This window comes from Mercurialis annua, linkage group LG5 (genome assembly GCF_937616625.2).
Source record: "Mercurialis annua linkage group LG5, ddMerAnnu1.2, whole genome shotgun sequence".
NCBI classification, from domain to species: domain Eukaryota; kingdom Viridiplantae; phylum Streptophyta; class Magnoliopsida; order Malpighiales; family Euphorbiaceae; genus Mercurialis; species Mercurialis annua.
This window is the reverse complement of record NC_065574.1, coordinates 43,402,004-43,420,697: the sequence shown is the minus strand read 5'-3', so window position 1 is coordinate 43,420,697 and position 18,694 is coordinate 43,402,004. Positions and strand designations below refer to the sequence as shown.

The following is an 18,694-nucleotide window of genomic DNA, read 5'->3' as shown; positions in this document are numbered from 1 at the left end:
AATCAAAGAGATTACCTGGATGCAGAGGGCAGAAACCGTTGCCAGCAGGTTCTCTGGTTTATAGGTCTTATAGTACGCCTCGTCCTCAGGAAGCGTGGTAACCCGAGCAATATCCCCAGCATTGGGTAGCTCGTGAATGGATACCCGGATGCCCGGGTTGTGCTGCCCAACCCACTCGGCGAATCTTGCCCGAGTTATGCCCTGATGGCCAGAGGCGGTCGTACTGGAATCCGAGGAAACGTCCGGCAGATCCGGCATTCGAGATCCCACAGCACGGGCGCTAGGACCCCCCACTTCAGGAGCAGCCCGTTGAGGAACCTCTTCGGGTTGTCGAGGTCCCATCACGGTCTCCGTTGAGCCCAGATCCACAAAGGGAATGTCCCTCCTCGGTTCGGCGGCAGGCGGAAACTCCACCTCGCCGGGCCTTTGAACTCGGAGAGGAATGGCATCCAACCCCGTAACCTGAACGCCTTCCGGAACCTCCGGAGACTTGGGAGCAGCAGCAGCCTCAGCCGCAGGGGAAGGCCGGGGGACAGCCGAACCCGCAGCAGGTGCAGGCCGCGGGACTGTAGGTGTCGCAGCTCGGACGGCGGGCCTTTTTCTTTTCTTCCCAATCAGCTTGGCAGGGTCCAGACTGTTCACTGCAATCTCATCAAAGCATAACAGAGTTAAAACATAACACAAACAGTAGCAACAACTTCACATAATAGACAAAGAAACAACTAGAAACAAGCAAAAAAAAAAAACAACAACAAACAAACCAGCGCTAGCTGAAGCCGTGCCCTTCCAGTAATCAAACAAGAGTTTAGGACACAGGTCGTCGGCCTGTGCTTTCTCCCCAGCAGGAGCAGCGTCTCGGAGCTTCAGCATGTCGGCCAGCTCCAGAGGACCGGGGACGTGAAACCACTTGTCGGGCTTATAACACTTAGCGACCCAGGTGGTCACCATCCCCTGGAAGGCCGTAAGGTGAGATACTTGAAAATAGTCCTCCTTGAAATCCCTCAAGGAGTCAGTTATCCCCGACACCAGCCCCCCGGCCAAGTCTTTCCTCTCACCCCGGAATCGTAGATAGGCGAAATGACTCTGATCCTTCAGCGACATCAGGTACATACAACAAAAGAGTCGCATACTATCGGTCACCCCAGTCTGCCGACACAGCTCCAAGAAACAAGAGTAGTGCCGAACTCCATTAGGATGAATTTGGGATAACGGCACTTCGAAGTAGTTGCTCAACCTCTTGAACTGCTCGGATATGGGAAACCGGATGCCGGATTGGAGATGCTCCTGGGTGAGCATAATCGTGTTCTCGGGAGGAGCGTCATTTAATCTCTTCCCCGCGGGAATCATAGACAGCTCGTACTCCGTTGGGATGTCAAATGCTTTTCGCACGGCCCTCAAAAAACCCAGGGTGCACCACGACGCCTTGATATCCCGATCATCAGGCTTATCACCGGCAGCTTTCCTCTTTTCTTTCCCTTTTTGGGAAGGGCCAGCAGGTACCGAGGTCCCCACCTCTTCCACCTCGGCAGTCTCATCAGGTCGGGGGCGAACCACATAAAACTCAGCAGATGGCTCGTCTATATCCATATTGTTATCATCATAACCCACCCCTTCCTCGCGATCTGATGGGTCACCCGACATCCCTAGAGACACAGAAACCAGCTCGGATGAGACAAGCTTCACTAACACAAAATAAACTAGCTAAGACTTGAAAGTACGAATCAAAAGGAAATTTTTAGAGGGTGACACCATCAGAAACACGATGACAACGAACATGAATTTCCAGATTTCTGGAAATCCATATCTCCAAATAAAAACACAGAAAACATGAAACAAGACAAACAGCAAATGAAATTCAGCAAAAACAAAAACCAGACACGCTAATTCAGGGAAAGCCACAAGGAAAAAGGAAATCAAAGGCAAACACGAACCAATTTCACCCATTTCTGGAAAATCAACATACCACAAAACGCAATGGGAGTTTTTCTCCCTACGATTCAGAAATCAAAAATCAAAACCAGAGGCATATCACTAAGAACACAGAAATTCAAACAATAGCAACAGCACAAAACAGAGGAACTAAAACATCAAAGGATCAAAGGACGAGATTACTTACTTGTTACAGAATAAATGATCTCAGAAACTTGGATGAACCTTGAAACAAAAATCACGAGACCACACTTCCAAGCAGCAACTAACAAACGCCTGTGTCGAAGGAAGTAAAAAACTGGAAACTCAGAGAAGACAAAGAAACAGAGAGTTTTCTTGCTCTATGATTCAGCAGAAAACAAAGAATAAGAAACGAGAGAGAAGGCAAAAAGTTTTGTAAGGTTTGAAAAATGAAACTTATAACTGAAAAGAGAGGGAAAATGAAAAGCCACGCTTTTAATTTTCTCTCTCATCCCACTCAAAACGTCCCCTGGGAAAGCGCTCACGCCTTAACTGCTAGACACGTGGACCCAGCGTAGACAACAAGCAACCGCCACATAGGACAATGGCTACAACAGCTGTCAGACAGGACATCTCGACAGTCACGTCCTTTCACACAGCCGTATTAGCTCACCTATCTCTCTGACAAACAGCTCGGTGTCAGAGACCATCCATAAACGGAACAAGCACGCCAAAGATCCCGTGATCTGAGATCTCGGTACACACTACCAGCTCGGACATAAATATCCGACATACTGAGGGGGGACTAGTGATAACGTAGCACATCTAGTAGGGGCGAAGCAACCTCGCCAGGAACGAACATCACTAAGTCAAGCATTTCACCGACCTGGTAACAATATCCGACCTTCTTGAAATCATAGAGCACATGACTTGGGGGGTCACCGGATCGATGGGAATGCAAACATCATCCGAGACAATCATGCCTGGTAAGGTCGGACCAAGAATTCTATCCAGGCTCTGAGTTATATTCAACTCAGAACTAGGCCAAGCTCAGAGCCCCTAAGCCCGAAGGACCGGACCATCTGATCCGAGCTCTGAGCAACTCTCAGATACAAGAACCATGATAACTTGACTCCCAAGCTATCCGGGCTTCAAGGCTTAACCGGGCTCCGAGGTCCCGCCCAGGAGCGCTCACTCGTGTACCAGATCCTGGGACCACAGAAGATCTTTTGACAGGTATGTGAGGAATGTTCCCTCTGGCACACCTAACAACCCGTGCCTCCCGCAGGGATATTCTCCCACGTCAGCATAACGGATTTCTGGGACCACTGGGCTCACAGCCTGCCAGCGAGGCAGGTTTGTCCTTAAACCCTAACTATAAATAGAGGGTTTAAGGATAAACCCTAGGTAATTTCTTTTTTCTACTCTAAGCACTCTCATTTTCTCTTCTTCTTCTTTCTCTACTTCAAAACCTTACTTGAGCGTCGGAGTGAACGTCCGGTGACCCCCACCGGAGTTCCTTCTGACCTCTGTTTGCTTGTGGTGTGCAGGTCATCTAAGCTCGGATTTAGTTTGGTGATTCATCAAGAATAAAACAGGTTTTGGCAATCTGTCTGAATCCTGGGGTCGACGCGGTTTGTCCGAGTCTTTAGGGATTCGGTCTTCTTCCTGTCGGATTATATTATATTCTAGTCGAGCCAGATCCTATGGATTCGGCCGCCTGTTTCGTCTGGTTTGGCCTTCTGTCGGGAGTCCGGTATCGTCTGAAAATTGATCTCCTACGACTCGGCTCCATTGTACTTAAAATAGGATTTGGTATCCATCAATTAGAATTCAAAGTATTTAATTAGTTTAATTGAGTTTTGATTTATGAAATGTGCTAAAAAATTATAAGTATAAAATTACTAAGTTTTTTTAACATTAAAAATTTATTTGCACTTTAACCTAATAATTGCCATGGTGGCACATTGTGTGGCATTGCTACGTAGGCGCCACATTAGCAGAATTGATTGCCAATTGAGGGTTGGACAAAATTGAGACAAAATAATCCGTTTCCGGCCAAAATCGACAAAATTAAAAGGCCAGAACTTTTATGGAACTTTTATGAAAGGTTAGGTCTTTTACAACATTTGACCTAAAAAAAATGTCAACTTAAATAACTATATTTTTTGTAGAGACTGTAGATAAAAAAACTTCTCAAGCGCACAACCGTATGAATTTGGTCTAAAAGATTAACAATATCAATAGCTGCTAACATTATTTTGATGACCGGGAGAACTAATTACCTCCACAATCAAAACTGACTGATAAAAGAACATATACAAGTTTTTCCTCATTTAATTATTCTTTTTTTTTATCAAAGGGAAAGGCCAAGGCCAAAACTATCAAACCCTACACATTCTAGGAATGGAGACTCCGATAATATCTTCAATGATAATCTGAGAGATGCCTGTAAAATTTTCCGCATAAACCACCAACCCAAGAGAATGGGTAAATCCAAAGTTAGCCATCCAATCCGCACAACGGTTTCCTTCTCTATACGTATGTCGGATAATAACAATCCAGTCTCTAGCCAAAAGGTTTCGAATGGCATTGTAAAGGCTGGAGTTGCCATTAACACCTGTTTCATTACTTAACAAAGAATCAACCGCAATCTTGCTATCCATTTCCAATATCACGTTTCTGAAGCCTTTGTTCCAGGAGATTTCGAGACCATCAACCGCACCCCAAAGTTCAGCTTGTAGCACACTACATCTACCAATGAATCTGCTGTAGCCGAAGACCCAATTGCCATTACTGTCTCTGGCAATTCCTCCTGCAGCGGCGTTATTCATCGGAGAATGGACAGCTCCGTCTGTGTTCAGTTTAATCCACGAGGGAGGAGGAGGATTCCAGCCAATGAGAACAACATTCTTCGGGACAACACCAGGTTGTGAAAGTTGCAGGAACCTTTGCGCTTGTTCAGTGTTAAGCACCAAAGAATAAATGGAGTGCACTATCTCTTCTGAACTTCTTCTTTCGTTTCTGAACACAAAGTTGTTGCGATGAGACCACAAACTCCAGCAAGTGATACCGAAAGTCATTACCCATCTTTCAGAATTAATCCTAGCTGTTCCCTGCAAATTGTGAAAAAACTAATCAGTGAAGGGCATATCAAAAAAAGAGGGAGTTATATTATCATTCAAAACTTTACGCCAAACTTCCCTCGCAAAAATACACGAACGGAAGACGTGATCTCCGTCTTCAATGCAGCTGCCGCAAATCGAACAAGATGCATCATCGGTCATATGGCGACGATTGCGCTCATAGTTAGTCAGAAGTTTGTTTTTAGCACAGAGCCATAAGAACGTTCTCACCCTTTGAGCTTTCAATCAACTTTCTACATAATTCTGACAAGTGACATTTCTCAATTCTGACAAGTGGCATCCTTACTCTAAATAGAAAAAACTCTTGAGCAAACTCACAACATAACCCATTACATAGACGTTATGTGTCGTTAAAACTTCTCCAGTAAAATGATCTTCTGTTGGTCTTCAAACCGTTTTAGGGCAACACATTCAATCTACTTAAACTCATTCAATCCACTTTAATGAAACCAATGCTTAAATCTCCAGCGGTATTTAAAATAAAAAAACCAAAAAAAGTCAGTTCAGCATCCAAAGTCCCATCTTCCTCTTCATACTTCCATAGAAGTCAGCTGTGCCATCAAAATTTCGTGGGAGCAGAATCTCGCACCTCACGTAAAACTTAATTTTCAATCTTTAAAATTCATGTTGTCCTGCTGTACCGATATTCGTTAAATTTTAACCAATTAGGCAGTAATTTTCTAGAAAATTAGAGGCTTCCGTGTTGTGAACAAAATATTGTTCATCTGTTGGATTTAGGCACTTTCTGCAAATTTTAGTCATTGTCTCTGTTGAGCAAAATATTGTCCATCTGTTTATGTACTATTAAATTTTCTATTGTAAGTAGTGAGTTGACAGAGAAATGAATCTCATGCTCTAAATAAATACTATAGTAATTTCTTTTCTTGTGGAAATTTCATTTCTTGTGACAACACGATATTGTATCTACTTTTGCTACTATGGTATGAAATTTCTAACAAATTGCATACACATTTTGAACTATAGTTTTTGTACATTTACAATAACCACTTATCAAGTTATTTTGCATTTTGTTATTGAACAATCTTCCATAGAACTCAGCTGTAACAACCAAATTCCAAGAAACTATAATCTCAGGTCAGACTTAATTTTCATTCTTTAAAATTTATGTTTCTCCTTTTGTATTTTACATTAATATATTTCTTCGATTCTGTAATCTGCCTATAAGCAATGTGGAATTTTAAAGGATTTTTCACTTGTCTTTTCCTCACATTCACGACATGCAATTCGCGTTACGGGCTTAAACCACAGGTATATTTCTAACTCAATTTCAATCACATATTACCTATTAGATTGCATGATTAATGGATTGGTTTTGTTACTGTAATTTGATATGGCAATGAAATATATCATAATGCAGTCATGACTGCTCTTAGGGAATTAAGTTTATGGACTAGCTGCGCAAAGTTTATGTTCTTTATATTATTATATTAATATATAATAATAATAATAATCTTTTGATGTATTCATGTTGAGATAATAAATTACAGGAGCATGTAACATATTTTCACTGACGAAACTAAAAACACCTGATTTAGCCTTCCAACTTTAGAGGAGTATATTTTCACACAATCTGCAGCGGAAGCTCATTTCACAGCACTACATTATGGTTATTATGCTTCAGTTTGTATTAATCTTAAATTGAGAAAATAACATGTCCTTGTGCAAATCTTGTAATATACAAGCTTAAAACTCAACCCAATTAGCTTTAGAGTTTCACAAATGAGTCTTAGAGAAAAATTGTTTTGCATTCCATAGAGTCTTCTTGTACTGTAAATCATATGTAATTCAATTTGAAACACTACAATGATGCACTGTTTGTTGCGAGAATTTTGATGACTGCAATATGGTGGACATTAAACTCTCTAGGTCATTAAGGTTACCTCGAATTACATAATGATCACGAAACTTCATTTTGCTATAAAATGGTCACTGAAGTATACCTTTTGTTACAAATGAATGTCACTCATATAAAACACAACATTTTTGCTTACGTGGCAAGCTATAATTACAAAAAGGGACATAGTTCAATGATCTTTTTATAATAAAAAATATAACTCAGTGACTTTTTTGTAATTCATAAAAAGTTTAGTGTTCTTTTTGTAACAACTTTAGCGTAAAAACGATGCGTTTTATATGGGTGGCATCCCTTTGTAACTAAAGGTATAGTTCAGTGACCATTTTGTAACAAAATGAAGTTTAGTGATCATTATGTAATTCGTGGTAACCCTAGTGACCCAGGGAGTTTAATATCCGCAATATGGTAGATCTCCTTAGGAGGGTTTAGATGAATCTATTGAAAGTTATGGAATCTGTGATTGAATCCACGGTTTGGTTTGAGCTTGCTTTTGCATTGGACTGTCGAGAGTGCATATGGAGTTGTGAAGTGGTCGTAAGTACAAAATTTTTGGGACATAATTCATGATTGAAATAGCTTTTTGAATCATCTATTGAAGTTGAATCATGTTAATTTGTTATAGATAGTGTACAAGGAAATGGTTTTTTTATGGCAACGTTTAAAATGTTAATATTTAAAATTTGATCATTTATGAGGTTAAAGCAAGGTATTTGGCTAATGTTGTTTCTTTAAACAAGCATGAGTATATATGGCGCTTCCAAGATGGGTGCCATGGATATTGCCCAGAAGCTTGTAAGCAACGTTGACTGGGTGTTTTCTGAAGCCTAACTTTGTAACTTATGATTGTTTTCTCAATAGATTTTACAACTTAGGTAATATTGTTTCGGCAGCCTGACAAGTAAATGTTGGAGTGTCTATGCAGAAATTGTTTTGGTAGTATAGATGGTGCTACCAAATACTTTTACATATAATTCAATCATCCATTGGCTTTCCATGGAAGGAAATTCCTTCAGTCACATATTCTTTTGTCATGGAGTGCATCTATGCATAAATGATTGTATAAATAAAGCTTTTAAATTTCGCAAGAAAATTCTTTACCAGGACATTATATTTTTTTTTCCCGATTAACTTTTTTTTTTGACTGTGGTAGAATCTAGTTACGTTAGTAGTTAGTGGTTAGTAGTTAAACTTCCATTTTAATTCGGCCTCAAACACTGGCCCTACTGAGACTCGAAACCGAGATCTCAGGAATGCACTGGAGCGCCTTAACTACTTGGGTTAGGCCTCACTGCTTTTTCCCGATTAATTCATTTGGATATTCTTTGATATAGGACGTTCTTATCAATTACTTATGTTCTCAAAACCAATAATTTAGCAAGAGCTAAGCAATTGCATGCTAATTTGTATGTTTGTTGCTTGGTCTGAATTTTAAAAGGGTTTTATTATATATTATTCATGTTATAATAAATTTTATACTCCTTCTGTCCCAAAACAATAGTCCATTTTCTGCTTTTCACACAGTTTAAAAAATACAATTAATGCTCTAAATTTTATCAACTTTATCCTCATTTTTCCTATCATAACCTTATTAAATGTTATGTCTAATTTATATTTTAGACTAATGACAATAAATGATAGACATTAAATAAAGGTAAAATGGAAAACTCAATACTTTAAATTGTGATTTACAAAGAATGTGAACAACTATTTGGGACAAAAGAAGAGGAAAGTGAACTATTGTTTTGGGACGGAGGGAGTAACAAAATAAACTAAAAAAGTTAAATTTGAATTTATACGCTTTTAAAAGTTCTATGGTTAATGTGTGTTAACATTAAATTTTATAAACATTATGTCTTTCATTTATTAATTAAAAATATTTAATTTGTATTGCATGAAACATTTTTATTTTGCTTATATTTGTATTATTTTAAATGTTTATTTTTTCTATATTTGTTAAATTATCATATTTGAAGTTAGAATTCTTTTTATAATGCTATATCCGTAAAATAAATATTATATTGAATAAGATTTCAAGAGAAAATTTAAAATAACATTAATTTTAATTTCATTTAAAAAATTAACTTAAAATTTAAATTACTAAAACACATGAAATTTATAAAGTAGTCCGCAGGTTCTAAGTCTTGTCTTTTGACTTGTTTTGCTCTCTCTTGTCTTTTGACAAGTTTTTCATTTTTTAATTATGGCGTCTTCTAGCAGTCAAAAATTTGAACAAGTTTATGCCCATTTGTCTTTGGAAGGAGACGACGAGCCAAGATTTGCTCTTGAAGAAGATCTTAAGGAAGCTTCTCAAAATTATAAGCTTTGCCTTGTTAGGAGATTTCTTACTGATAAACCCATTAAGTTTGATCCCATGCGCATGGGCGGATCTAGCCTTGGGCTCGGATAGGCTCGAGCACGGGCTGCCGCCGGAAATTTGGAGGACCGACTCTGGTCTTCTGAAAGCCAGCCATAGCTGCCTTACGAAAAAACGAAGGCTGCTGCTGAAGGATGAAGAAGAAGGCTGTTTTGCCTTCTGCAATTTTTTTTAATTGAAGAGGCTAAAACGACGTCGTTAAACAGAGCACATGAAACGGGACTGATGCTTAATAAATGCATCAGTCCCAAACTTCCACCATTTAAAAAAGAAAGCCCCACACCATTTTACTCATTATAAATCACAATCTTTCTATTCAATCCCGCAGTTTTTCTTGTTATATGGCATTTGAAGTAAATATTATCATTTTCTAAACTCTTTAACCTAATTTCAAAATCTATAGCTTAATTCCTAAATATCATAATCTAATTTTTCAATTTCAAATTCTCCTCCAAAATCAATCAACCTCTAACTTTAGATAAATTTTTTTCTTTTTGAATTTTATTTATGTAATTTAATTTAATTTATTTATTTGTCTTATTGTGAAATAACTCTATTCAATTCTATTTTTTTAGATTTTTTACTTGATTTATTCATATTAAATTGTCTCGTATTGATCGAAATTAATATAAATAATATTTATTGTTTTTTTATTACATAATTTTATACAGATGAATTTATTTAGCCCGGGCTGAAATGAATTCATGGATCCGTCACTGCCCATGCGTCATTTGTTTGCTTCTTTATGACGACCTGCTAAGAGTATGGAGGTTAGAGATTTACATTCAGGTAGATTTCTTTTTCAATTTTTTCATGAGTTGGATCTTCAAAGGGTGTTGGATGGAGGTCCTTGGACTTTTAATCAACAACTCCTTATTCTAAGAAGGTTGGAGGACAATGATATTCCTTTAACTATTGAATTATTCTCTACTATGATGTGGGTTCATGTTTTTGATGTTCCTGTTGGATGCATGTCTGAAAGAGTTGTTTAACATATTGGTAATTTTATTGAAAAATTTATCAGTTTTGATCCTAATAATTTTACTGGTGGTTGTAAAACTTATTTGCGTATTAGAGTTTTGTTTGATGTAAGAGGTCCTCTTAAACGGAGGATGAAGCTTAAAAAACCTGGAGGTGATTGGTTTTATATAAGTTTCAAATATGAAAACCCACCTGCTTATTGTTTTATTTGTGGTTATATTGGTCATGTCGATTCCCGGTGTGCGAGAGTTTATGATGCCACAGGTGGTGAAGTTGATAAAGCTTGTAGCTTGCTTACAGTTGTAGCTCGCCGGAGCAGACCATTGGTTGGTTCTCAATGGTTACGTAATTCAAAAGACTTTTCAAATTCTACAGCTGATGAAGGAATGCAAGGAGACATGGTCGTTGATAATGATAATGATGGTATAATGATTAATTCTGGAGCAGTTACAAAAGTTTTATTTGGCAATGATAATGATGGTACAGTGAATGTGGATTATGGAATTGTCGTTACAGATACAAAACGAAAAATATTAGCAGAAGAGAGTATTGATGGAAGTCTTCCGTCTGGGCCTAATTTAAGTCCAGTTAAGGATGCTATGGTGGATACTTCTTTGGTTTTACCGGTGGTCCCTGGTCTTCAGGCCCACCGAGAATTATGAATTCCTTAGTTTGGAACTGCCGTGGGCTCAATAACCCACGTGCAGTTCAAGTTTTGCGGGATCTAATTTTGCAAGTTAGACCTGTAATTGTTTTCCTAATTGAAACGATTTCTTCTAAAGTGACGATTGAAAGAATTGGGAGGAGTATGGGTTTTACAGAATTCTTTGTTGTTGAGAGTGTTGGTAGAAGTGGGGGTTTAGCCTTTATGTGGAAGGATATGGATGCTGTCTCTGTTTTGGGTCATTCTCATCACCATATTGATCTTCGAATTTCGTCTCCTGTAGGAATTTGGAGGTTAACTGGGTTTTATGGCTATCCAGAACGTCATCGTCGGCGTCAATCGTGGAATCTTCTACGATCCCTCTCAATGTCTAATAATTTACCTTGGTGTTGTCTTAGAGATTTTAATGATTTGCTTAGTTCATCTGAGAAATTTGGATCAGTCCCTCATCCATCTTGGCTTTTTGACAGATTTAGAAAAGTAGTGATTGATGCAAACCTCTCTGATCTTAAAATGTTTGGTCATCGTTTTACTTAGTTTAGAAGTAGGGGATCTTCGAATTGGGTTGAGGAAAAACTTGATAGAGTTATGGTTAATCCTTCTTGGCGTTTGTTCTTCCCGAACGCCTTTGTTCTTCCCAAACGCCTTTGTTCAAAATTTGGGAGTTACTTCTAGTGATCATATGCCTCTTTTTCTTTCTTTAAGTCGAAATTATAAGGCTTATCCCCTTAAAATCCCCCCACCTTTTACCCCCAATTCGTTTGCACCCTCACGTTGTAAAACCACCAAATATACTCAAATTACGACCTTTCACTTTCAATTGTACCCTCAAGCATTAAATTGACCTCTTTTTACTTGAAAAATGTTCAAATCAATACTTTAAATTTTAACATATATTTTAAAATAGGACTTAATATTTTATTTAAAACAAAAATAAACCTATTTTTCAAGTGAAATGAGATCAATTTAATGCTTGAGGGTGCAATTGAAAGTGAAAGGTCGTAATTTGGGTATATTTGGTGGTTTTGCAACGTGAGGGTGCAAACAAATTGGGGATAAAAGGTGAGGGGTTTTTAAGGGGATAAGCCAAATTATAATTACTCTCGGAGGAGACGATTTCGTTTTGAGAACTGTTGGCTTAAAGAGAAAGAGTGTTTTAATATTATTCGTCATAGTTGGATGAACACTTCGAACTCTCCAGTGCTTGATCGCATTGCCTCTTGTGGTTCTGATTTGATGAGATGGGCAGGGGGAGTAGCAGCTTTTAATAAAGCGAGAAAAGACTATTACGATGTCTTAGCTCAAAAGGAGATTTATTGGTGACAACGATCTAAACATCTTTGGCTTCGAGAAGGGGACTTAAATACAAAATATTTTCATGAATCAGCTTCCAATCGTCATCGGAAAAACAACATTCAACAATTGAAAGATGATACAGTCTCTTTTGATATTAGAGTTAAAGGTGGTGATATTGGCCCAATTATTCCTCATCGTGGTCTTCGTCAAGATGATAGTCTTTTGTTCTTTAAGGCGAATGCGGTGGAGTGTGGTGAAATATTACATATTCTTGAGATTTATCGACAAGCTTCAGGGCAAGCAATCAATTTTGACAAGTCTTCTATTCAGTTCAGTCCAAATGTCCAAACTGAAGCTCAACATTATCTCCAACAAATTTTTCAAATTGGAACTAATGGAGGTCACAACAGATATTTGGGGCTGCCTGCTTTTGTGGGTAGAAATAAAAAAGAGATATTTTCTTTCATTAAAGATAGAGTTTGGCAGAAAATTCAAGGATGGAAAGGCAAGTTCATTTCAGGTGCGGGTCTTTCAAATGGTGATTATAAAACTGGTTTTGGAATGGTTGCAAGAGATTGGCATGGTGGGTTTATTGCGGGTCAAGCATTATATGTGAATGATGTTTTTAATGTTGCTACTGCAGAAGCTTTGGGAGTAAGAGAAGCTTTAAGTTGGATTAAAAAATTAGCTTGGTCGCATGTTTGTGTTGAGATGGATTCCAAGATTGTTTTTACTGCTCTAACATCCAAGGTGAAAGATGATTCAAGTTTTGGTATTATTATTGAAGATTGTAGGTCTTTATGTAATGATATTTTGGAGATTTATTTTTCATGCGTTAGACAATCTGCGAATAGTTGTGCCCATTTGTTAGCTCGGGCAAGCTTTTCTTTGACAGGTCCAAATTTGTGGGTTAATCAACCTCCAGATTTTATTTCGAATGTATTATGTTCTGATTGTTCTTAATGAAATTATTATGTTTTTTAAAAAAAAACACATGAAATTTATTTAATCTCACCCGTGCAACGCGCGGGTATCGACCTAGTTTAATATACTAACGGATATATCCAAACTGAATAACAACACAAGCTTAAAAATAATGTGAAGTTCTACCAAATTTTAATAATTTATATTCTTTGAACAGCTATAAAGATCAAATTATCACTATAATAGCATTAATACAGTCCAATAGACAAAAACAAAAACAAAAACTCTTTATTAAACACATCTCTTTGGATATGCTGTCTACAATCTTATTACACATCACATAGATATAGTAATGGTAGAAAATTATTGAGTAATTAAATAATTTGAATCAGTGCTTTTTGATGAACTCTATAATTCCTTGAATCAGGGCAGCAGTTTGTGCAGCAGTAATTGGATCCATGTCCAATGCAATTTTATTCAAGTAAAAACTATGACCCATTCCTGGACTAATCAGCAGCTCCACATCCTTATTAGCCTTTTTCATGGCCTCATAATACTCCATTTCTGTATCTCTTATCAGGTCTTTCTCCGCCACGCACAGCAGAAAAGGCGGTAGATTCAGCCCCTCCAACGGCGGGGCTGCGGCCCCCATTGGACATGTTATTGGATCATCTTTTGTACACCCTACAGGTAATGCCAAACTCAAGAACTTATCAACCATGTCTAGAGTTAAAAAAGGCGACTCCGGGTTCTCCAACTCGGATTTACTCCTCTCCGATCGGACAAAACCCGGGTGAACCGGGATCCCTCCCGCAAGTTTTAAAGGAGTAAGGTCCACCTGACCAGCAAGTGAAGCAACTTCATGCACTAAGTTGGCTCCTGAACTATCACCGATAAGAAAAACACGGGTAAAATCACCATGATCGTTGACCCACGGCTCGTATGATTCACCTTTTGCTAATGAACGTAGCCAAATAAGAGAAGCAAAGCCATCATCAACAGCAGCCGGAAGACGGTGCTCGGGGGCTAACCGGAGAAAGACGGACACACAAATGGCATTAGCCGAGCGAGCAAGGGTGGTGTAAATATGATAATACATATACCAATCCGCTCGGCTAATGCAAAAACCGCCCCCATGAAAATGGAGAATTATCGGTAGCTTAACTCGATCTTCTTTTGCTTTCTCCGGAAGGTAGACTCTAACTCCAAGGCCGGATTTTGAATCAATGGTCACGTCTTTGACCGCTACTCCGTCTATGAATTGGTCATGCTCGGGGACTGGTTCGGCCATGAACTTGGCTTCAGGCGGTCCGGTCCATGTCCGGTCGACGGAACCATCATTATAGAGTCTTAGCCAGCCGGAAACTTCATCCACAAGCTTTCTTTCACCCACCATGGCTATTAGGTATTTGAAATTTTTAGTAGAGAGAATTGAGTGTGTGTGCATTATGGTTGGCATTCATGACTTCTATATATAATAATTAGATGCAGCCGTGGGCACCACAATGCACTTCCACTGAATGTAATCGAAGTTGGGACGAAATTGTGGAGACTACTTTGACAAAAAAGAACGAAGACTTGACAAGTTATAAAAGTATTTGATTTAAATTAAGATAGCTAAATTAATCTAAAAAGTTTGAATATTTAATTGATCCAAAAAAATTGAAACTAATTTGTTTAATTTTAAAATACAATTTTAAGATCTGCATTTATCTTTGGTTCATATAATTTCATTGGACGTTAAAATTTGTATAAAATAAAGTTTTTGAACTATTCAAAGTAAAGTAATTAAACTTCATTATACGGTCGACCCTCTGATAATTAATACATATAGTGGATCAAAATTTATTAATTATTAGAATTATTAATTTATTGAATTTATATAAAAAAAAATTATAAAAGATATTTTAAAGCATCTACATTAATAGACCTAATATTAATATTATATTATAAAAAAACTAACTGAATTTAAAAGAAATAATTTTATATTCAAATTAAAAAATATCAGTTGATATCAAATTAAAAAATAATTATTAAGAAGTTATATTTATAAAGTATAATAATTTTTAATATTTTTTATACTAGAGATACTTTATTTACTTTAATTTGTTTATCTATTGATTTCTTTTAAAATTTCTCAAAAGAATAAGAAAGTCATAATTTGATGGTATTTTAACTTACACTTTATGAATTAAGGTTAGTATTGCCTCAAATAAATCATCAATTGTTATATATTTTTTTAAAAAAATCTATCTAATAATTAATATTCACGTAGAATATATTTTAAATTTTATTAATTATTAAATAATAGAATTATTAATTATCCGACGTGTAACGAAGTTGGTTCTCTCAATTTTATATTAATTATTAAAATTATTAATTTATAAAATATTAACTATTAGAGGGTCGACTGTATTTATAAGTAAATGTTATATAAATAAACAAAACACTAGCTTTTCGTTGCAATTTGATAGATAATATATAAAAGTCTTTTATCATAATTATTCAACAATTATTTAAATAATTAAATATTGATTATATCTATATTAATTATAGTATATTTATTCACAAATATTATTTACAAATTTAAAAAGAAATGTTTAACTAATTAAAAATAACATATTTATTTAGATAAATTATATTTTAATATTTATTTTTAATTGAAAATAAATATTAATCTCGAAACGAGGTTTTAATTTATTTTAACAAATTGCAGTATTATAGTCACAATCACAAAATGACAAAATATGTGTAATGGGGATCAAATATGTGGTAACAAATTTTTTAAAAGTGAAGCTCCGTGGTTGCCCAAATTGCACAAAATGTTCCTAAAAAAAATTGCACAAAATGTTCAACACGTTTTTTCTACTTTAAACTTCTGCCCCCTTGGTTCCCAGTACAGAATCTTGAAGATCTACCATTTTTTTCTGAATCCATTGTTTGTTTACGAGCAAACTGTTTCACCAATCTCTTAACTTGTCCTTGCATAACATTAATTTTTTTCAAAACTTTAGCTCACTTTTCTTCGTCCTAATTTAATTTCATCAACCAACTGACTATCTTGCCCAGTGACGGAGCCAGAATATTTATATCGGGAGGGCCAAATTGCAATATACATTATATATAGGAAATAATTTTTGAAAGTTAAGAAGGACCAAATTGTAAAAAAAAAAGTTTCACATACTAATTTAAGTATTTTTGAAAATTTAGGGAGGGTCAAGGCCATCCCCAGCCTACCCCTCCCTCCATCATTGATCTTGCCCTAACTCTTGCTCAACCACCTTACAGTCCTGAGTTCGTCTTCTTGAAAGTTGTAGGTATTCGAGTTACCTTTATAGGGACGTTTGAATCAATGAAATCCGACGTCGGGGGAACGAGTTATGACATATATACACAATATGAAGATATATAGATTTCACCATGATATATACATGCAGCAGCTTCAAGACACCTTTCATACATGTTCCGAGTCGAATCCGGATTGTATGTCTTCATGCAAGTCGTAGGTATTCGAGTTACCTTTTCAGGGACATTTGAATCGATGAAATCCAACGTCGGAAAAACGATTTACAAATTAAATACTCGGACTGGGTACATGCAGATTTCATAGAGCTGCACACATGCAGCAGCTTCAAGGGCACTTTCGTTCCTTTTTTTAGTTGAATCCGGACCAGACGTCTTCATGAAAGTTGTAGGTATTCGAGTTAGCTTTATATGGATGTCTGAACCAGTTAAATCTGACATCAGAAAAGCGAGTTATAATGATAATACTCAGGCCGGTTTTTGAAAATATACTTCTATCTCCTTTCTATCGCTTGAATATCTACCAATTACAAAAAAGTGAACTTGAAAATAATAAATTTCAGTTAAATAAAATAACTTGAAGAAATCGGACGCGTGTTGAATTATTCGGATGAAATAGATTATTATAAATTAAATCAACAGGATGTATATTTAAATTTAAATCTAAAATAATTAAGCATATATATTTTACTTAAATAAATTAAATAATAATAAACCATGTATATGATGTTTAGTCAATGGGAATAAGAAGCAAAAGTAAGCATATATATCCCCATCCCTATGGAGTTTTGAATGCAATTGGTAGGGGTGAGCATTTGGTCGGTTCGGTTAAAACTGAACCGATTATTGACAAACCGATCAAACCGACACTTGTTTATTTTATAACCGAACCGACCAAACATATAACATTAACCGCTTCATTTTCGACCGAAATATTTTTGGTCGGTTTGGTCGGTTCGGTTAAATGAGCTTTTTATGGACTATTATGACTCTTTTTAATTAAAGCCTACATAAATAGCAATTACTCCATACAAAAATGCATAACTGAACAATTCAGCAGCTATGTTTTAAAAAAAATACTCAACTGCTAATGACAATATATCATGATAAAGCATTATAATGAAAACATAATGTGTAAAAATAAAATTAGTAATAAGATATAAGTATACAACCCAGAGAGAAAAATTAACATTCTAATTTTTGAATTCCAATTGTCCATACAATCATTCATAATTATGGTAATACATCAAAAGCACCAATAATAGCTGAAATGCAGTCTCCAAAACGAGCCTAATATCACCAATTATATCCAAGAGAATGATTCAAAATACTTAACCAAAACAACCAAAATACATAACAAAATGTCACTCAATTAATCCAAAATAAAAGCAGCAGCAACGAGGACCTCCAAAAATAGCAGCATAAGCTTCCAACAAAAGAAGCAGCAGCAGCCTACAAAAGTAGCAGCAACAACCTGCAAAAAACAGGAGCATGATATTCTCAAAAAAAAAAACAGGAGCATGATTATGCAAAACAGGAGCAGAATTATGCAAAAACAGCAGCTAAACCATGCAAAACAGCAGCTAAATCATGCAAAAATAGTAGCTAAATCTTGTGTATACCTTGTTCAAAGTCTTCATGGTTTTAGTTCCAAAGACATTTTCTCCAATCCTATAAAAAACAACTAGTTAAAAGTTTATGATAAATTAGGCAATCAAATGAAAACTAAATATTTATAGAACAAAATAAAAATACCTTCTTCAAGAATCTCGAGTTCTTGCAAATCTTCTTCAATGTCTATTGTTTTACAATTGCGAAGCCAATCTTGACAACATATTAGACATTCGACAATTTTAGGAGTCAAAGAACTCCTAAAAGTATCAAGCACTCTTCCTCCCGTGCTAAAAGCGGATTCCGAAGCAACAGTGGATATCGGAATTGCTAAGACATCACGAGCCATTTGAGAGAGAATAGGAAATCTAAGATTGTTCAATTTCCACCACTTTAATATATCAAACTTGGGATCCTAGTCTTCGGTTTCCTCATTAAGATACCTATCCAACTCCGTTCTACTATGCCCACCTTTTTTTTCATTCTTATATTTCTTATATTCCGATTCCACCATTGCTTTCACCATTGAAGTAGTATCACTAGGATCCACATCATTTACTTGATTGGTTAAGGACACCTCCATTTGATCACATTGAGAAGGGGAATTGATTTTTTTATACTCATTATAT

The 18,694-nt window shown here is 36.4% G+C and overlaps 2 protein-coding genes across 5 annotated transcripts; one reads left to right on the top strand and one right to left on the bottom strand.

The window, feature by feature from the left end:
• The first annotated feature begins 5,268 nt into the window (after positions 1–5,268).
• On the top strand, positions 5,269–12,266 carry LOC126680912 (uncharacterized). 4 transcript variants are annotated; one of them, XM_056106084.1, is made up of 3 exons: positions 5,269–5,630; positions 6,089–6,305; positions 9,958–12,266. In XM_056106084.1, the coding sequence occupies exon 3, from the start codon at positions 10,399–10,401 to the stop codon at positions 10,927–10,929; it is 531 nt and encodes a 176-aa protein (XP_055962059.1). In that variant the 5' UTR covers positions 5,269–5,630; positions 6,089–6,305; positions 9,958–10,398; the 3' UTR covers positions 10,930–12,266. The 4 variants fall into 4 exon arrangements, 2 of the variants coding, with proteins under 2 accessions (XP_055962059.1, XP_050232160.1); XM_050376203.2 differs by having other exon boundaries at positions 5,272–5,630; XR_007641298.2 differs by lacking the exon at positions 9,958–12,266 and adding an exon at positions 6,545–7,928 and having other exon boundaries at positions 5,273–5,630.
• A 1,153-nt stretch (positions 12,267–13,419) lies between these two features.
• LOC126680910 (probable carboxylesterase 15) lies at positions 13,420–14,606 on the bottom strand. The gene has a single exon (XM_050376201.1). It carries the CDS (start codon positions 14,596–14,598, stop codon positions 13,540–13,542), a length of 1,059 nt encoding a protein of 352 aa, XP_050232158.1. The 5' UTR covers positions 14,599–14,606; the 3' UTR covers positions 13,420–13,539.
• Between the last annotated feature and the right edge of the window lie 4,088 nt (positions 14,607–18,694).